This window comes from Trematomus bernacchii, unplaced genomic scaffold, assembly GCF_902827165.1.
Source record: "Trematomus bernacchii unplaced genomic scaffold, fTreBer1.1, whole genome shotgun sequence".
Classification (NCBI taxonomy): domain Eukaryota; kingdom Metazoa; phylum Chordata; class Actinopteri; order Perciformes; family Nototheniidae; genus Trematomus; species Trematomus bernacchii.
The window spans coordinates 1,257,354-1,278,032 of NW_022987689.1; the positions used below are offsets into that span (position 1 = coordinate 1,257,354).

The 20,679-nt window shown below is 39.4% G+C and overlaps 3 protein-coding genes across 4 annotated transcripts; 2 read left to right on the top strand and 1 right to left on the bottom strand.

Moving 5' to 3' along the window:
- The first annotated feature begins 644 nt into the window (after positions 1 to 644).
- cx47.1 (connexin 47.1) lies at positions 645 to 11,675 on the top strand. 2 transcript variants are annotated; one of them, XM_034137184.1, is made up of 2 exons: positions 645 to 727; positions 9,237 to 11,675. In XM_034137184.1, the coding sequence occupies exon 2, from the start codon at positions 9,266 to 9,268 to the stop codon at positions 10,505 to 10,507; it is 1,242 nt and encodes a 413-aa protein (XP_033993075.1). In that variant the 5' UTR covers positions 645 to 727; positions 9,237 to 9,265; the 3' UTR covers positions 10,508 to 11,675. The 2 variants fall into 2 exon arrangements, with proteins under 2 accessions (XP_033993075.1, XP_033993076.1); XM_034137185.1 differs by lacking the exon at positions 645 to 727 and adding an exon at positions 7,048 to 7,163.
- A 2,079-nt stretch (positions 11,676 to 13,754) lies between these two features.
- iba57 (iron-sulfur cluster assembly factor IBA57) lies at positions 13,755 to 17,857 on the top strand. The gene is made up of 3 exons (XM_034137856.1): positions 13,755 to 14,095; positions 16,679 to 17,028; positions 17,146 to 17,857. The coding sequence occupies exons 1-3, from the start codon at positions 13,755 to 13,757 to the stop codon at positions 17,535 to 17,537; spliced, it is 1,083 nt and encodes a 360-aa protein (XP_033993747.1). The 3' UTR covers positions 17,538 to 17,857.
- Positions 17,854 to 20,639, bottom strand: jmjd4 (jumonji domain containing 4). Its single transcript, XM_034137854.1, has 6 exons — positions 19,985 to 20,639; positions 19,705 to 19,870; positions 19,491 to 19,616; positions 18,740 to 19,007; positions 18,485 to 18,631; positions 17,854 to 18,381 (listed from the first exon to the last, which is right to left on the bottom strand). The coding sequence occupies exons 1-6, from the start codon at positions 20,235 to 20,237 to the stop codon at positions 18,046 to 18,048; spliced, it is 1,296 nt and encodes a 431-aa protein (XP_033993745.1). The 5' UTR covers positions 20,238 to 20,639; the 3' UTR covers positions 17,854 to 18,045.
- Between the last annotated feature and the right edge of the window lie 40 nt (positions 20,640 to 20,679).

Sequence of the window (20,679 nt, forward strand, 5' to 3'; positions counted from 1 at the left end):
GATCAGAAGCTATATAGGTTTCATGCTGATAAGATATATTGGTAGATGCCTTGCTTATCTTCATTATATGTTTAAAGGTTGAGGTTTAAATTCAGTATCTCAGCACTTCTGAAGAGTTCCAAACGTGATTTCAAATCTTTCTATCTGAAATCCAGTATCCTAAAGTTGGTTATTTATGAGCAAAAGCTCCAAACTTGAACTTTTTGGTTAACTTTTTAAAACAACATGTACGATGTGTTAACTTTACATACCTAATCAGGCTGGATTTCACCAGAGCAGATACTTCATTCATCCCCTGGAGGGGGGGGGTTAGTTAACCCTTGGAAACAATGAGCATCGCTGGTGATAATCTTGGTAGTTATTTTGCATGCACACCCACACAAAGCTTAATATAGAAAAGCAAGGTTTTGGGGGTCCATAGCTACCTCACTGGTAATATCTAGGAATATGAATGGGGTTTGTAGGAGTCACCCTTGAGTTAAATAAATAAACAGACAGTGGTTATGGAAATGGAGGCGGGTGGGCCGGATAACAATAGGGCCTTTGGCAGGAAGCTGGCCTCCTGAGTGTTCTGCCTGTACTTGGTGGAGAGGGGTTTTGAAGAAAAATGACCCATTGTCTCTCATCCTGCCTCTGAGCCCGAGCAGTGATACGATGCCTCTGGATGCCAGCCAGGATGAGCCTACAGAAACTATAGAATCAGATCCTGCTTTATCTGCATGGAAAGGTAGGTACAGCTCTATTGTTTTTATTTTACTCTGTGCTGTGAATTGCTTCTTGTGTATGTTGTCTTTGGCTATACAGTATATGCCTAGACAAAGGATGTAACTTTACATTACATAGTATTTTAGTTCAATGAAGAAATATGCAACTTCAGATTGTAGAAAAAAGGAGATTTTGCTTGTTACACTTGCCAAAACATGATCTAAGCATTTGAATTCACAATTTTAATAGAGGGAGGTGAAAGAGACTCAATGTGGGGATTAACAGCACACCAAGGGGTTTATTTTGAATGCCATTGCATTCAAATGATACAGTATCACACAGTGTTAATGTCTCACGTGGTGTTGGTGTTTTGTATTTTATCCTTTGACTTCTACCTGACTCTTGTCTGTTATTCAACTACAAAAGTAGACATTGACAAATGATATGAGCAAATAAATCTCATATTGATACATGGTTGTTAAGGAATAATTCTTCTAGATATCTAACCTTTTGCTCTGTGACGTTTTATGATCTACTCTGACGTCTGTTATCTCCTTTAAGGAAAGGCCTTGGTGCCATATGTGTTGTTGTCACCAGTTTGTGACCGGTCAACTTGTCTGGCACGAATGGTAATTGTTGTGAGAACACTGAGGCACTTCCTTATCGGTGTTTATGGACTCTAAGATGTGAAATCTTTGAGGCCATGAGTGTCGGACGCAGGTGGCTCAGTGTTCCCAGCTGTTTAGTCTACTCCTTCAGAGATGTTGATTCTCTGTGAACCAGTTAAAAGGTCTAACATAGAGAGAGGCTCTTCAGAATTGACGTGGCAACTCTACCGTGAAGTCAGAACCTCTGACCCTTTGATTTGTGATGTGAATCCTCCGGCCGAATACTCTGAATAAACCCATCAGTGTTTGACATCAAAGCTCCAACTCTCACCGTGTCTCCTTCCTGAGTCGGTGACTCCATGCATTACTACACAGAAGTTTCCTCCACAATGGTTATTGAAAACCATTAAACACTAACATAATTCATTTATTTTTGTCCGGTAAATTGTAATGGTACCGCTTCTACCTAAAAAGCAAACTAAACAAAAACATATTGTGAATGTTCTTAACCAACAGAAAGACAAATAATCTATTTCTGTGATACAGAGTTTAGAGCTATAAACAGGAAACCATTCACAAAAGCCTAAAACAATGGGCCACACCCCCCTTCCCCCCCACTCCCATTGCTCCCCGGGCGCTGTACAATAGCTGCCCACTGCTCCTAGTACTAGACTCCTTGTACTAGGATGGGTTAAAAGCAGAGGCCAAATTTCACTGTGTGTGCTGTGTGCTCTGCATGTGTGACCATTAAAGAGGGTTTCATCCCTCCCTATTCTTCTATTCTCACTGTACAACCCTTCCTGTTGTGATGCAGCCTTCATATAAACTCGTTGACACTCTTTTATTATCTTCTACTATCTTAGTGGTATTTATTGAATGCCTGTAAATGATACAATCCCCCTCAAAGTAAGTGATTCAGAGGTGGTTTTGGTAGTTATGACAACCTGACGTGGATTTGCTTTTCACCTATTGTCAACTTAGTCATTTCTCCGAATGACAAGGTTGTTATCCTCATGCCTGGGTCAAAAAACCGTCTTCACATATGATTGGTTATCAGGGAGTCAGGATGAGCCAAACATGTTTAAAGGTTTTCCAGGAATCTGTTATTAATTAAATACATGAATGCCATCTGGTGGATATAAATGCCCACTGACTGAAGTAGAGAACATTTGTAAAATCTACGTACAGAATCAAGATTTCAAAGCAAAGGTTATTCAAGGTGTTATTTTTCTTTTTATTAAATGCAAAACCATCCTTGCACAAATCATAACCATTGTCCTTGAAGGTTAATATTTAGCAGAATTTGATATAGCCCGTGCCTTTTGCTCTGCAGATTGTCTTGTCTTATCATTGGCTTAATAACTGTGTCCCATAATGGTATATTGCTGTTATCAGTGTAATCCTGCAGTGTTGCCACAGGAATACACTGAGTTGGAGAAGGTTAACGGCACTAAGACGTCTTGAATGAAGGAGTTACAGTAAACTTATCTCTGGTAGTCCAAATGACCCTGACTAGGTCTGCTGCTCCTTTGGGCTTGCCCCAGATCAGCCCATGACATAGCCAGTTTAGACAAGATAATGTCAAAGATTAAGGCCCTCCAGCACTGCAAGCACAGCCTTGTTTTTTTATTATTATTATTTGGATGGGTAGTTGTGTGTTGGAATTGTTCTGCCCTGATGGAAAACTTGATCAGCAAGTGAGTGTAAAAATGATGACGGAGAATAAAACAAGCAATAAATACAGTATCTACATCTTGTACATGTATTACCACGTCTTGATTATCGTATGTATAGTAGTGTTCAATTGTAATCTATTGTGACTCATCATAAATACATATCATAATTATCTTCTAGCTATCTAAATCAGATATTGGCTTTCCACTGAACTATATTTTCATATAACTTTGCCAGTAATATAACCAAACATGGTCCCAATGATGTAGCCCATGTGTACATTCATGGGTACAGTATGGGTCTTAATGTACAGAAATGGGGCGAAGCCAACAATTAATCATGTCTTTTAGTTGCACACTTTTCGAGTGTTTAAAACATTTCTGTGAAAAATAAAGCTCTCACTCTGACCATTAGAAAAAAGTTAGCGTTCTACTCTTTCCTACTTATGTTATAAACATAAATGAGACACTCATTTTGAGCTCTTGATGTTAAGTTTACAGGTCAAGCTGATAATTGTTAAGCAACGTCACTGATGTGTAAAACAGGTTTTTTTTACTACCAGAATAGATAGATTGTTGTAGGGCAGTAAACTGGAACCAGATAATAGACATTTAATTGTATTAAGACTGTTAACATATTGCTATACGTCCTAATTTTCTCCTGTTACATAAATTCAGAGTATGGGATGAAGATGATATGTAAAATATTTGTAGGAAAAGACAGCTAACCTAACACTTAATCCCCTTACACACACTCCCTCGCTTTACCGTAGTGGCGAGGCTAATTTTCAATACAAGTTGGTTGCTGTGTTCATGTGGGAGACGCATTGCCCTGGCTGAGAGAAGTTGTTGGCATCCACCTCAAGGCTTTTCATCTCAGTCGCTTCAGTGGAGTACAGCCTTAGTAAAACTGGCACGGGACGCACTAACCCTGGGGGTAGGATAGGCTTGGCTGAGAAACTGGGAGAAAAATGAACAAATGAGATGGGACTGCCACCACTGTCAGGCTGCCCATGGGATAGCCCCCTACAGCCTGGTAAGAGCAGTTTAATGATAGTAGTAGGAGAGATGGGAGAGAGAAGGAGTCCAAGCACAAAGTTGCATGTTTTTGCTCTGGTGTCTTGTGTCACTCTTTTCTCTGAGGGGGGGACATGGAAGTCACATGGTGGAGCTTGATCTGTTACATAAACACAGACCTCCACAGCCCCCAGTCTGCTCGCATCAACTTTGTTCAGTAAATACATGTGGATAAAACTCTTGTGATGACATTGGTGGCGGCCAAGGAGAGTTGTTGAGATGTTCACTCGTTGCATCACTTCAACACTCGGCTACGCTGCAAACCCTCACAGCTCGCAGTGACCTCCTAAAGGTGAAACAGTCTGGGAATAAAAAAACAAACATGTTGTCTGTTAAAATATGTCTGTGATAAAAGTACGTTTTAAAAATGGCATTGATTCTTAAAGATTGTATACAGCAAGTGCACTACAATATTTTGCTGATTAGTTTTCTTCAATTTTGTTTGTCTTTAATTGTCAGCTGTCATGTTAGATTATTTTAAAGTTGTGTGTGTCTTCCAGATGCTACCACAACTGACACAAAATCTGCTCGATATTACATTTAATGCTAAATATAACCATAACCCTAATGAATATTAAACATTCATATTTGGCTCACATGATGCCAGTCCTTGTGACAAGAGCAATGTCAAACAATGTCTTACAGGGTAATACTGTTATATTTTCATTGCTTTGGGCAATCCAATCAATATTTATCAGCATGACCTAGAGTTTCCCAAAGCTAGAACAGCCTGAATTGTACACAGAGGACACAGTGACAACACATTTAAAACTAGACAGTCATTGGTTTGACTGCATCGTTTGTGCACTTTTGCCTTTGCTTAAAGTAACTGTGAGCATTTCAAGCGTTTAAATGCAGTTTCAAAGACCAAATAATAGTTGGAAGATCAATCTTTTTGCTTGATTATTCCCTTTTTGGCAAAATTACTTATTGTATTTGCCAATATTAAAAATGATAAACGATGTTCTTACACAAAAATGTAAAGACTAGGATAAATTGCAGTACCTTGGTAGTATTACATGTGCAAATATAACCTGTATAAATTAGAGTAGAGCATATTGGCACCTAGTGAGTGTACATTTTAAATCCCCACAAGTTCTACCAAATGTTGGAGAAACAACTTTAAGTCGAATGTTCACTCAACAACCGTCTCCACTGGACCATCTGTGCTGTTTTGATGAAGGAAAGATTTTGGATGGAAAGAAATGCACTGTAACTTACAAACACGTGCTTATCTGTCCCTTAGGGATAGCACATGTCCAAACCCCAAATGCTCTAGTCATTCCAGCAGCATTCCCTGTCTTCTTTTCTTCAGTGCTGCACCAGGGGTGCTCGCCATGCCACATCTCCTCAGTCAGACGGAAAGGGGAGCCCTGAAGGCTGGCCTCAGGAGGACGGGTCCTGCAGGCCCAGATGGCTGGCTCTCAGAGCTTTCTTTCGACCACAAATTACTCAAACACTAACAGGATCTAAATGCATCTAAAGGCTTCTGACGTGCTTGTTTCTCACTGCAGATTTCTTTGCTATCTACCTAAAGACAGTCTAATATCCAAAAAATATATTAAAGCACAGCCATTTTTCATCATCATTTAAGAAATAGAGTTGAAAGTTTGATCTGCCTGATGGTGGCCTTCAGGTATTGTTGAACGTTATTCTTGGCTTTATAGCTGTACACAGGTCATAATTTAGGGTTATTGAGGGCCTTGTGAAAGTAACATTATAATAATGTTGTCGCTGTGACAATGACCAGACACATTTAATTAACGCAAGCCAGACACACACACGTTTATCTGTCCTCTATTAAGAGTAGCTGACTTTAGATCCCTTCCCAAATGTGACGGGTAAGTCTGGCACACACAATAAAGAGATGGAGAAATTCCTTTCCGTTTTTAATCTTGAATGAATCACCTCCTCATCTGCACTTTGCCGTGTTATTTTTTTTAATGTAAGGAAGTATGTGCGTGTGTGTGTCTGAGTGAGAGAGAAAAGGGAGACAGAGAGAGATAGAGAGAGAGATACCTTGAAGGTATAAACATGAAGTCGGAAAAGACGTGTAGCAGGAGTGCTAAGAGCGACCTGTCCACTGCTCTGTTATCTGGCCATCTGCCTGGACGGAGGATCTAAATATTATGACACTTGATATGACTGAGTGTACCTACTGGTTACATTCTAACGGATCTGCACTGAGGCAAGGTGGCTTATGTCTCGGTGACACTTCTGTCCCCAAACTCTGTGTCTTTTTCTCCCCAAAGTTGTTCTTCCATAACTGACACACACTTTAAACTGTTATGTAATTGACAAATAATATAGACTGTGGTCATCTACATTTACTGTGGTTCATATGCATTTGATTGTGTGTTCATGATTAAGACAAGAGAAAGCTCTAGAGAGACAGACGGAAGCTTTAAATTACCTTTTGCATTTTTACAAATGTGTGAGAAGTGTGCCATGACTCTTATACATCACCCTTCACCTCACAAGTAGATACTGCTGTTGCTGTATAAGCAAAGCATGTAGACATTAACCTACAGGAAGCTAAGACAGATAGATTAAGAGAGAAAGGGAGAGACAGAGAGAGACAGAGTAGAGAAACCAAAGAGAGAGAGAGAGATAGAGACCTTCATCATCTGTATTATAAATGTTGCACATGAGCATTGGGGGGTAGGTTGACTGTGTTGCGATTAACACGCTCCCTCAGCTGGGTGTTCATTTCAATCTGCAGTACGATATCCTCAAGTCTGAACCCTTGGATAAGGGTCACTTGCCAGAGGAGGATTTTTTTCTGTCTCTCTGTTTTTTATACTTCCTTCTTGGGCAGAAGGCTGGTGTAATAGAAACCAGACACAAGCCAGAATGTGAGGCATTCACAGCGGCGAGACCTCACTTCTTCACAGAGTGGGAAAACGGAATAATTAGAAAGTCTAGTCTGAAAAGTTCACCCTTTTTTTGTTTTGTTTTTGACATTCTGGAAGTTATCAATAACGGAAAAGGTCAGGACATTAGGATGGAAGCGATATCCCAGGGATCAGACTGTGCAGGGGACATCTAGAGAGGGCAAAGGAGACCTTGAGGATGGGAAATGCATTTGCAACTTTTCCAGGTGGGTTGTTTCAGTTATTGACTGTCTCCTTATGAAATGGTATTATAGTTTTTGTTTAGTCATATAATGGAAAATGCACATTTTGTGACAGTAAAATTGAGGACTGTTTGGGAGGTCCTGTGTCTGAAATGTATTCTGCTGAAAGATAATTTATTGACACTGCAACAGTCCTTTATTTATATTCTGCTATAAGGACAAAGCTATTTACAGTTACAAACAACGCAATAATATGCCTTTTTAATAAGCGGGCCTGCATCTTCATTGATTATGAAATACCCGTTCTTACAATTAAGACTTAAGTCTAATTTATTCAACCTTATTACATATTGTTTTTTATAAGTGTTTCCCTATTGGTGAATTTAAATATCATAAGTCAAGGTGTTCATTAAATATGTATATTTTCTGTAAATACAACTACCACTGTAGCTTGTATTGTACAATGAGATAGCTTGCATTAGTGAAACATATCCACCCTAAAACTATATTTTTCCCTATAAGGATATAAATAAAACTTTCTACAGCTTTCTACAGTCTCAACCGAGACGCGTTAAGCAAAAAATCATTACCCAAACATGATGCTGCTTTTTCTTCACTAAAATCTTATCCTTTTTTAATTAACTCACAAGTCCCACTAAGATTACAGATCCCTTCTCAGGAAAGACTTTGTTAAAAACTGAAAATGTAAGACAGACTGGTAGCAAATCATCAACATAAGAAGATCTGAAAGTTGACACTTTGCAAAACACATGAAAAGCAGGCAGATATCTCAAGATTCCCAATGATAGGGTATGATGTTGATGCTATGACACACAACAGATCTGTTGGAACGTAAAACTCCTCAGTGTAGCTCTTGTCATGCCATCCTGGGGCAGACATGAGTCGCACACCATAGGTGCCATCTGCCTCCATGCGGCTGTACCCTTCCCCAGCGTCAGCAGTGCCTGATCTTGAGGGAAGGCCTCGTGGCAGAGCAACAAACCTCTCCTGTTTAGTCAGATGGCAGGCGAGATGCCACATCCCAAGCCAGGGAAAACAGTGCCACAGTCATGAGATCAACTTGAACTCTGCAGCTCGCTCTGCCCCATGAATGAGCGGACAGAAGCGATACGTTGTCTCCTCAGCGTAGCCTTATTCACCTCACAGAGTCAGAGAGTTGACACTGTGAGGTCTCATGTCATGTCATCGTGTTGAAACGTTGAATACAGTATGTTTCTGAGGGTGAGCTCTTCTACCAGAATGCGCTTTTCAGAGCTCTGTCATTTCCATTATGTGTTTTTCAGCCTCTTTTAGTATTCTGCGTTCAAAACGGTCCAAGCTCCAAAGGGTTGTTGTTGCTGCTTGGTGTGTGCACGGCGGACGAAATGTTTTTCTCTTTCTTTTTTTAATCTTTCCCCTGCTATTCTTTTGCTCATTTAAAACCCATTTCATATTTGTTTCTTTAATTGTTTATTTATTTATTTAAGATGGTGATTTTATAAAAAATACTGCATGATTTGTGTTAGATAGGGTGACTGAATGACATCACCCTGCTTCCCGACATGAATCAATACAAGCTATTGTCTTGTGTTTGGCTGTGCAAGCAATTGAAAATAAATGTCTCCTCTACATCAAGTCTTACTGTGCAATTGAATACAGTTAATGTTTGACAAAAAGCAGAAACGTATCTCAAATGTGAATATTTTCAGGTTTTATACTGTGTGATAGTAAACTTTAAGATTTTGAGTTTTGGAGTTGTGTGAGAAAAAAAGACATTGAAAGTATGAAAGTAGCAGTTGCATTTTGGATTTAGGACTTTTTATAGGCAAGATAAGAATGTACAGATACATAGGTAATGAAAATAATTGTTAATTTCAGCACTAGTTCGAAATTGCTTTAGTTGGACAGAAACAGCAGAGGCATTTGATATACAGAATACAAATGTGAGAAGAATATAATTACAACATAACACTACAAGGTGACAATCTCTGTAATTCCTATTTCAAAATGACAATTCCTTCTTTAACTCATAACCTACTGAATATAAATTCTTCAATCTACACGGATCCTAATTAATTCTTCATTCTCCCTTTACAGATTCTAGTTGAAAAGCTTGTGAGAGCAACATGAGCTGGAGCTTTCTCACTCGTCTCCTGGAAGAGATCCACCACCACTCCACCTTTGTGGGGAAAGTGTGGCTGACTGTGCTCATCATATTCCGCATTGTGCTCACAGCGGTCGGAGGAGAGTCCATCTACTCGGACGAGCAGACAAAGTTTACCTGCAACACCAAGCAGCCAGGTTGTGACAACGTCTGCTATGATGCCTTTGCCCCTCTCTCGCATGTCCGCTTCTGGGTCTTCCAGATCATCATGATCTCCACTCCTTCTATCATGTACGTGGGTTACGCCATCCACAAGATAGCCCGGATTTCAGAAGCGGATCGCAAGAAGCTTCACAGGCTCAGAAAAAAGCTTACTCCTCACTCCAGATGGAGAGAAAGCCATCATCTGGACGATGTCTTAGAGGGGGATGAAGACGACGATGCTGAGCACATGATCTTTGAAGATTCACTGGAGGTGCAGGAGGCCAAGCCTGAACCAGCGCAGCCACCAAAACATGATGGCCGCCGAAGAATTATGCAAGAAGGCCTGATGAGAATCTACGTTCTTCAGCTCATGTCGCGAGCTATTTTTGAAATTGCTTTTCTTGCAGGACAGTATCTCCTTTATGGTTTTCGAGTTAGTCCTTCATATGTATGCAACAGGGTCCCCTGTCCACACAGAGTGGACTGTTTTATCTCCAGGCCCACAGAGAAAACTATCTTCCTTCTCATCATGTATGTGGTAAGCTGTCTTTGTCTAGTGCTAAATGTGTGTGAGATGCTTCACTTAGGAATCGGCACTTTTCGGGACACCCTTCGCATTAAGAGGAACCGGGGCCGACGGATGTCCTATGGCTACCCGTTTTCTCGAAACATCCCAGCCTCCCCTCCGGGGTATAACCTTGTGATGAAGACAGACAAACCTACCAGGATCCCCAACAGCCTCATCACCCACAAGCAGAACATGGCCAATGTGGCCCAGGAGCAGCAGTGCACCAGCCCAGATGAGAACATCCCTTCTGATTTAGCAAGCCTACACCGGCACCTACGTGTTGCACAGGAGCAGCTTGACATGGCCTTTCAAACATATCAAACTAAAACCATCCAGCAGACCTCCAGGACCAGTAGTCCTGTATCTGGGGGCACTATGGCAGAGCAAAATCGAGTCAATACAGTCCAGGAGAAACAAGGAGCAAGGCCAAAGTTAGCCACAGAGAAGGCTGCAACTATTGTTAAAAATGGAAAGACCTCTGTCTGGATATAGCCATACGTTTAATTTAATAAATTAACAGTTAAAACTTTTCGGACTCAAGGACTTCACTGTGACACCGCTGCAGGATGTGTGTGTGTGTTTGTGTGTGTGTGTGTGTGTGTGTGTGTGTGTGTGTGTGTGTGTGTGTGTGTGTGTGTGTGTGTGTGGTGTGTGTGTGTGTGTGTGTGTGTGTGTGTGTGTGTGTGTGTGTGTGTGTGTGTGTGTGTGTGTCTTTGTGCGAGAGAGATGCAACTTAGACGATCACTACAGGAGAACAGAGTATAATACACACATTTTAAAAATTCAGAAGTACATATACATATAGAAACTATAAAAACCATTATCACAAAACTTCCTTTTTACTGTAGCCTGTCATTTTGTGCTTGCCATAGCTTTTGGAGATAACATGTGCGTACTCAGCTAAATATATTTAATTCCAGCTAACATTTCAAAGTATAAACTGACTGCTTGGGGCTATTTATCTGGTCTACCCTTGACTGCCGCTGAACTGGATTCTTCAAGAGAACTCTAACTTTGTAAGTGTGTGATTGTACCCTCTAACTTAATTGAAAAATGCAGTGAAAAGCACTGTACAAATGTACAATGACTCATTTCCGAAGAATGATGATTACTTTGGAAAGATGCATGTTTAATATTTAGAGAAATATTTTTGGATGTAGTATGGATGAGCATTGCTGGAAGCAGATAATGTGAAATATTTTGATAAAGATAATGAAACCGGGCTCTGTCACTGTATGCTCTTTTGGTAGACATCTGTTAAGTTGTGATGATTTTCAGTCATTGCGTGCAAAGCCTTTATATATTCTGTATTCTTCAAAGCCTTGCCGTTTAAAAGGGGAAAAGGTAAGTTAATAGAAAATCTAATTATTTGTTAAACTAAATATTGATTTTCTGCAATTTGAAGCAGATGCATGCTTTGCAACTGGGAAATCCCACCCTTAGCTAGGAAATTACCTCTACATTTTATCTAATGTTTCGGCATGCTTGGTCTTTAAAATGACCATTTCAGTTTTCCTGTCATAGATGATGTTTGTTTCTAAAATTGGTTTATGAGTAATATTTAATCCTGCCTTCACTGTAGTCACACTTCAAAGTGCCTCAAACTTTTAAAGACTGTTCTGGTATTTTATTCATGACGAAATAAACTTATGTGAAACCTCTGATGTGCCTTTTTGCTTCATCACAGCAATTGAGTGTTTGTAAAAGTAAGTTTGTTATAGCTAAGCAACAGATCCAATCAAAATCTAAACAAAAATCTTTGTCAAATTGTAAATGACTTATTTATACAAATGTATTATATCTTATTTCATGCTCCAGATAAGACATGTTTAACTTATCTGTTGCTGACCAAATAAAAGTTGTCTTAAGTAGGCCTATCTATTCCAAGAAGAGTTTGGAAATATGTGTAGCAGTAAACTGTACTTACCGGTAAAATAAAGTAAAGCATTGGTGCAGGAGGGCGATAAAATGTTTATAACCTACAAAAACACACAGCATTTTATTATCTTCAATGTGGGAAAATTCTATAAAAATGGAAAAGCACCTATTTTCCAGAGTCAGAAAATCAAATCAAGGCTTAGGTTGTACTGTAAATGTGAAAAAATCGGCTGTAGAAAAAAAAAAAAAAATTCTTGGACCCATACATTTTTTGGATAAGTAGCACCAGATGTGGTACTCAGAAACATGACAAAGAAACCTAACATACATTAGAGAGGTTCCAAACCCCATAACCAATCAATATTACTTTAATTTCCATATTAACAAATGATTCTGTATTTAAAAGTATTTAGTGCAGTACAATACTTAACATTGGTTTATCATAGGTTTTTGTTCAGTAACTACAGAAGTGTGTGTGCTCAATTCTTTAATTATCATCTGATAACATCTGTTAAGGAGTTTTAATGAGCAGTGAATGTATACAACACTTTGGTGGGAGCAAGGTTAAACTGCATGCTTGTACTGCACATTGTGTAATTATAATAAGCTGAAACTGAAACTAATAATGATAATATAACTGATATGGCAGACATTGCACGTGTGTAATATGTAACCTTGATATAGACAGTGCTCTTATCATCCTGGTTAATGTTTATGAATATAATAATGATAATAAAATAGAAGTGTATTACATCAGGTTACAAAAGTTATCAAAAGCTAAAACGTTCTCCTGATTGTTACATTGATACAGTTATGGGAGTCCTCTATCAGGAAACATTCAATATCCTTTAGCAAAAAAAGTTAATCAGGAAGGGAAAACAGTAACACATTTGGTTTAAGAAAGACTCTCATATTGCAGTATGTTAAACTGGATCAGAGCCAAGAGAGAAGAGAATGGAGACATATGTTTGCGATTTAGAAATATGTTGGATGGAAAAATCTGTTTTGTAGTCTGAAAAGAAGAATACTGAAATACTAAAATCTTGTCTTTTTTTTATTACAAGATGACAACATGTACCAAATCCATCAGACTTACAAACAATTTACTGTATCTCTGTTGAACCTTGACAAACGTGAACTAATAAGTAGGCTATCAAGAACTGTTTATTTTCTTTATTTTATGATATTTGTAAAATATTATATTAAATACTTTGAGATTTGGATAGCCATTGGTCAGACACTTGTCAGAAAAGAGAGTTCAAAATGCTGTTGATTGAAAACATAATTATTTATTTGTAACAAATGTACATCGATATTATTGTTCATTTTATTCGCTCAATGTTCTCTCCTTTGCATATTCCTTTAGTTTTGTTTGCTTATTTCAATTATGCAACATTAAAAAAAAAAAAATGATTGTCTTGTCAGCATTGTTCACTATCACCGGGTGCCAATAGCATTGTTCACTTTTGTTACTCGGGAGCAAATAGCATTGTTCACTATAGTCACGGGTGCGAATAGCATTGTTCAACTTCAATATAGTGCAAAGGGCATCTGCCTAAATATAATTGTCACTGTACTTATTTTATCTGCAAAATAAATCAAGTTCATGTTATTATAATAATTGTTAAATATTCAGTTTTATTTATACAATATGTATGCTCCAGACATACAAATAGTGTAACTGGGGGAAAAAAAAACACTTGTGTTATTATCGAGCAATGCATTGTGGGAATTCAAAATGGAGCCCCGGCTACTGGAGTCAACTGCGATGTCCTGTGTTATGTAGCCGTCGACCACAGTCAACAAAGGCAGTGTCTCCCATACATTAAACAGTGAACACACTCCTGTGACATTACACACCATGGGGGTTCTGTGTTTCGCCAGGGGAGCGTTCACGTCCGCCAGAAAATACACCGGTCGGCACTTGTACTTCACGTTTTTCTCCAGTGTTTCGGCTCCAGGGGGTGTCCGTGTCAGAGGGTACAGCCAGGACACTGTGGAGAGAAATGTTGCAGGACAGTGTGTGTGCTATCACCTTCCTCAAAGGACCTTACTGAAAATCCAGGGACAAGACACGAGTCCGTTTCTTCAGGGAATTATAACCAATGACATGAGTCTGCTGGAGGAGCCTGGACTCACAGCCATGTACTCACATGTGCTAAATGTACAAGGGAGAACACTTTTTGACATCATGTTGTACAGGTGCAGTACTTTTGTAATACTATTTAAACTACATGTGCATGTGTTCAGTGGACACAGGAGGGAGCGGCTACTTATCTTGGGAGTGCAGTTGCAGGCGTAGATACTGGCCCAACAAACCTCAGGGTTTTTAAACCCAGTGTTGTTTATACAACCTGGCTCAAAAAGTAATATTAACACACAGTGTTTGAGCTTCCCATAAATGAGTCCAAGTCATTTTGAATGAGATTAACAAACAGTCCACAATTTAGATCAGTCAAAATAGTAGAAGAGGTGCAGCTGTGTGTTGTACCTAGTTTTAGGTTTGATATGTGACAGACATTTGAAAGACACACAACTAATGCTATTTTTAATACCTTTGTGCTACAACTTCTTTTGATTACCTAGTTTCATGTCCATAGCGGTCTGGAATGGATTTTATTAAAGGTAGGGTAGGTAAGTTTGAGAAACCGGCTCGAGATCGCTAGAATTTGAAAATACACAGCCGGAAAAAATCTGCCACTTCCTTATAGAGCCCCTCCTCCAACACACACGAACGCGCACATGACCAATGAGGGCACGAGATAAGTTTGTGCACAGATGGAAGGCTGACAGGCAGATAGGCCATCCAGTTATTTTAGCCGGGCCGGCTAAAATGATTGGTCGTACTTTTTACAGTACTACGGCTTCCACAGATGACATTTTTTTTATGGATTTGTTGTCAAAGCACTTAAGATATTCATTGCTATCGGGATGTTGAGAGCATTCCATGGAATATAACAAAAAGTGTAGCTCGAGCCGGTTTCTCAAACTTACCTACCCCACCTTTAAATCCAGCATTTATTTATTTTTAAGTATCACACACCTCTTTTTATTGGATTTTAGTCCATCTTTTATTATATGTTAATATAGAAAAAGCAGGTTTTTTTTATTGAATATTATAGATTTATTTTAAAGTTTCTATGTTACCCAGTGATGCCAAATAAATGCAGCACTTACAAGTAGGACCTCTATTTTTATTGGTCTTTAATACTTTTTCTATTTTACATTAATACTGTTATAGACATTCAGCAGTTTCTTTATTGAAAAGTCGTTTGACCATGTGACAAATGTTTTTTTACTTTAAAAAAAAAAAGGTTGCTTAATGATCAATAACATATATATATATATAAGATAGAAAAAGGACTACAATCCTATAAAAGACGTGTGTGCTACCAGTGTTTAACTACATTGCTGCGTTAATTTGGAGTCACTGGGGTCACATCAGATTCAGCATCTTAAGCAGCTTAACTTTAAAAACAATATTTGTTTAAAACAGAAGAAGCCCTAAAATGAAATATAAATAGCTGTAAGAAAACAATGGTAATAAATATCCACCAAAATGTACTGTGCAAACATAACCTCATAACTTCTAGCTCCAGGCAGACAGCATGAACGCAACTCAAATGTAGAAGATTTGGGTCTTTAAACATTAGCTAACAATATTGTTGCAGCTGATTTGGACTAAGTTCAAAATATATTTAGCACTCTGATGGTGATACGTTCTTATAAGTTGCAATGCCATTACACTTTAAAAATGTGAATTTGGTTTCTTATAGCAGCTATTTTAAACTTAAAGTGGACCTATCATGCTATATTTGAATAATATAGTGTAGGACCATACCTATATAAGGCATATTTATACTTTTTTTTTTTTCAAAATACCAAACAGATCATGCATTTTAGCCATGCCTCATTTCGCTCAATTTGAAAAATGTTAGCTCTGTTTTTGCCAGGGCTGATTCTGTGAGAACAGCACCATCTACAGGCCTGGCATATGTACTACAGCGTCTCCAGCGCTTTCGAACGGCAATGGCCGTGGCTGTCTCCTCCTGATTGGTGGAGTTGGCCCAATAGCCGTAGCGCCACTGTCCTGACGTCAAGACAGTGTTCAAATCTGGATCAGTTTTTATCAGATCCGTTGCAGCCCCTTTTTTAGAGATTTGGGTATGGAGGAAAATAGAGAGGGTTGTGTTTTCTGACACTTGGTGAGTTCCCTGGAACACCGGGGACACATATTCATGTATAAAAGACGTACAAAAGTGCATTTTGCATGATAGGTCCCCTTTAACTAGCACATATGGATTGTCTCTCTTCCATTGTTTGCAGGGAAGCTGATCAAACTGTGATGATTAGGAGCTAATCACCTTTTGAGATATTCCATTGTAACAAAGAAATATCTTTGTAAGCTTCTGTGATGTTACAAAAAGACATAGCGAACCTATATTACTCAGTGTAGTCTCTTCTTGATGGAAAGATGGCAATACACAGAGGTTGTTACTTTTTAAGGACCTGTACATATTTTAGTTGGCAGTGGATTTAGTAACCAGTGATACTTGAGTTCTTAGTAACTTTGCCTAGCAAGCTGGACCTCTAATCGAGCTATGCTACACATCTTTTTGTGCTATTCAAAAGCCTCTCCAGGAAAAATAAAAATCCTTATCTCTATTTGTCCAGTCAGATTAAGTATCAATGTATCACAATAGTATGTTTTGTATTAACCGATAGTAGTTTTTATGATGTATTTTTATTGTGTGTGGCACTTAATTTGCTGTATTTCCTTTTCAGTCTGAAAGAAGCTGATGCAGGGCCAGGCGTTTTCTTGGAGTGTGACAGCACAATTAAGGACTCCATCTTGAGACATCTGAAGATGTACAAGCTCCGCAGAAAGGTCAATATAAACCCCTGTCCAGAGCTGTCTGTATGGGCGGTGCTCTCAAAGCAAAAGAAAGCAGGTCAAGAGGCCGGTAAACCTGAGCTCTCCTCCCCAGACAAAGCTCTTGTATGGGAGGCTGATCCTCGCACTCAGGAAATGGGCTGGAGATTGGTGTTGGACAGTCAAGATAACCCCTTGGATATCATTGCATCATGTGAGAAAGGTGACACGGTGGACTATCAAAGACATCGCTATGCAATAGGTAAGGTCGGGTAGAATACTTGCAGATCATATTTAAAAGTTAAGCGAGGATTAAGAGTGTGTATGCACATGTTCTCTTGACACTTTGTTTACTTCCTCTGCTGTCATTGTTGTCTAGGACTTCCTGAGGGAGTGAAGGACCTTCCCCCTGGGGTGGCACTGCCACTAGAATCAAATCTCATCTACATGCAGGGTATCAGTTTTAGCAAGGGCTGTTACATTGGCCAGGAGCTCACAGCCAGAACTCATCACACAGGGGTGATCCGTAAACGCCTGATGCCAGTACGCTTGTCAGCTCCTCTCCCAGACCTCGAGGACGGAGCAGCGCTGCAAACACAGTCGGGCAAGCCAGCTGGGAAGCACCGAGCGGGGGTTGATGAGTTGGGTCTGAGCTTAATCCGCATGGCTCATGCCAAAGAAGCGTTGACACTCAAATCTTCTGATGACACCACAGTGGCAGTTGAGGCCTCTGTGCCAGCCTGGTGGCCTAAAGACGTGAAGAACAACTGAAGAGAAGGACGTTTTATAGTTCCCTAAAATGTGACGCACATTGAATCTGACAGACTTCTCATAGACTCAACCCTGAAGTACAGTATGTTACACTGTCATTGCTTAACAGCTGTGTGGCACCAATCCATATTTTTGAGTGATTTTGTTTTGTTTGTTATATCAAATCTAGTTTTAGAGTGACAAAAATGTAAAGTATTATTCACGACAGAATTATGCTATTTATCAAATCTATTGCAGCACTATACAACAGGATGTACCAACAGTCGATTGGTATTGGTGGTTGTTGAATAAATATGGAAAGAAAATCAATACAAACTCAATTACCTTTGTGTATTTTTTATTTTATCTTTTGTATCTGTCAGTGCAAAAGAAAACATTCAACTTGTAAAACTCATCTCAAACTAAAGATGAAGAAAGACCTTTATTAACTTATTTCCACTGAACATATTGGCACTTTTCATTCAAGCCATTTCCAGGCGATAACATTGTTGAGACACCACTGCACATCTTATTCCTGATAAAGGAGATGCTGCCCCCTTGTGGATTGTATGGTGTCCCGAATTTGCTGTAACATGGTTTCTGGCTGCAAAGTCAAAGTTGAATGATCGAGCCGCTTAAAATCTTCATTGCAGAGAAGGCATTCAATTATGTGAGCCACTCTTTGGAGGTCAAAGGCAGCATGGTAAGGTCCAAGTGTGGTGAGGGTCTCTGAGAGATGCCGAGGGTAATCGGAGGAATTCCCAGAAGAACAGGCATTCAGGACAGACATCCGGTGTTCAGCAAGGATTTTCAGGAACGAGGCAAATTCTGCATAATTAATGCCAGAGCAGGCCTTCATAATGACCTAAAAAGTAAGAAACAATAATGACTTTAAATATAAGATTGCTAACATTCATGGCAGCAGCATGTTTCAAGAGAGCATGGGAGCTGAAAAGTCTCTGAAGTACCTGGCAGTGCTGATGCCACGAGTCCATCGTGTTTCTCCACTCATCGATCTCTTTTTGAACGGACGATAGCTCACTCTGAAGGAACTGCCACATGATGTCTACGTTACAGCCATTCAACCAGTTATGATTTATAGAGATGGTGTCCTCCTGTAATACAGTCATTTAAGAGAGAGCATTTGTGTAAGTAGAAGTTTGGTAAATAGATGTATTTTATTATTGAGTCATTTTTGCATTTGGTGATTTTATACTTCTTACCAGATTATAAACTTGATGGTGCCACCCACTGGGCACAAAAATGATTTCACCTGCCTCCTGTATAATTTCAAGAGGTTGACAAGCTTCCTCAGAGCGGGGAAAAAGGTTTCTGTCTCGAAGCTCAGCTGATGTTACATCGTAAGGGAGGTTGCCGTGAGTGTCCCTTAAAAACTCCTCCTGACCGGGAGGATACAGGAGCCATTTCTTCCTGCCACAGATGTTTGCAGACCAGCTGTAGGAGCGAAACACATCGGCGTGGAACGGAGTCCTGGGGACAAGAAAGTCAATATGATTGATAAGACGTCCCACATGTGTTGCCTCAAAACTATAACAACATTAAAGGTCCCATGTCATGCTTTTCCGGTTATTATCCGTCCCCTTGTGTGTTATGAAGGTTTTTATGCATGTAAACGGTCTGCAAAGTCACAAACCCTCAAAGTACACCCTGTAGCGAGTAAAACTCTAACACAGAAAAGACCTGTCTATGCTGCCCTAGAACGCCTCGTTGGAGAATTCTCGTAGGAGCTCCAACAAGCCGTTTAGGACAGAGAGTGAATACACATACTATACAGAGATGCTGTATGAGAAACCAATGTGAGTTTGGAAAATTGCACAATATAAATCTATTCTAGTATACCTCAACAATGGAATTATGATCAGTAGAAATGGCCATGACATGGGACCTTTAAATATATTGAGACCAACGTGACATAATCTTGGTTTTACCAACATTATATTACATTTTTCTTACCAAGAGCCTTTAGGTCCCATGTAGACAAATCGGTAGTCATCCACTTCAAGTGTATCCCAGTATTCATTCAGCCAGTCAGAAGAGAAGAAGACTGGTGTGCTGTAAACATTATGCTCTGGATAGTCCCTGTAGAACCACAATAATAGTTTCATACAGTAAAGTATTTAGAAAAATGTGCTTTACAAATATTTTTGTTATCTGTATCAATTCATACCTTGCCATGTGCCAGTCTTTCAGATAGAGACATCCTTTAGGTGAGGAGTGGCCATTCTTGATGTATTCCTTCCAGTAGTGTATAAATTCTTTGAAAGGCATTACTTGTTTAGGGTTTGCATTGTACTCCTTTGCATTGCAGTTTGCAACAGGAACAGGAGTCTCATCTGAAACAAGCAACAAACACATTATTAAATAACACTGCATGACAGCTTCCAATGCAGCAGCTGCATCATGATACATAGTAGTTTGTTAATATCAAAAGTAATAGGGATACATACCAAACTCTTGCAGCAGTTTCTGGAAATTCGGCTTCCCTTCCTCCGACACCCATTGTTTTCTACACTTCCAGTCCTCTGTAAACCTTCTTGAAAACATGCATGGGTGATTGGGAAGCAAGTACTGCTTAAAAAACTTAGAATAGCTCAGATCCTTGTCGATGTAGTCTACAAAATGTGAAGACCAGAACTGTTCATAAGACGGTCTTGGTATTTTTACCAGGCTGCAGCAGTTACGGTACGCGTCCCTGTCCATAATGGTAAACAAGAACTGTGCTAGCCTGTTAGCTAAGCGGTCAGCGTTTGGACAGCAAACGACGGTAAGGAAAAGCTAACCGGTCGATTTGTTTTACATTCACTGTTACATAACGTACGCTTTTTCAATTCTACTGTCAATCTTGGGCTATATCATGCTAGAAAAAAACATAATGCTACAATTATTTGAAAACATGTCGCTGAATATGACCCCATCCCGAAAATAGCAACGTAAGGTTCCCGAAATACACACAGAATATAGCGCTTATTTTTATTGAATTTGTTTCTATTTATTTTAAAGATTAAGCTGTATGCTATTTTAGCTTATTCAGAAACCGCCGTCTTAGTTAAAAATAATTATGTTTTACAAAACCTTGTCGCGATAGCCTTTTGACAGCAGAATATTCAAGTCGGACAGTAAATACAGCCGTGCCTCTGAGTGA

Bases quoted from the DNA above. Each gene is read 5' to 3' on its own strand.
- iba57 (XM_034137856.1), top strand. From the start codon at position 13,755: ATGGGGGTTCTGTGTTTCGCCAGGGGAGCGTTCACGTCCGCCAGAAAA. The intron at 14,096-16,678 runs GTGCAGTACTTT...TTTCCTTTTCAG, and splicing joins TTTGACATCATGTTGTACAG to TCTGAAAGAAGCTGATGCAG. The intron at 17,029-17,145 runs GTAAGGTCGGGT...ATTGTTGTCTAG, and splicing joins AAGACATCGCTATGCAATAG to GACTTCCTGAGGGAGTGAAG.
- cx47.1 (XM_034137184.1), top strand. From the start codon at position 9,266: ATGAGCTGGAGCTTTCTCACTCGTCTCCTGGAAGAGATCCACCACCAC.
- jmjd4 (XM_034137854.1), bottom strand. From the start codon at position 20,237: ATGGACAGGGACGCGTACCGTAACTGCTGCAGCCTGGTAAAAATACCA. The intron at 19,871-19,984 runs GTATGTATCCCT...TGCTTGTTTCAG, and splicing joins GAAACTGCTGCAAGAGTTTG to ATGAGACTCCTGTTCCTGTT. The intron at 18,382-18,484 runs GTACTTCAGAGA...CTTACTTTTTAG, and splicing joins CGTGGCATCAGCACTGCCAG to GTCATTATGAAGGCCTGCTC.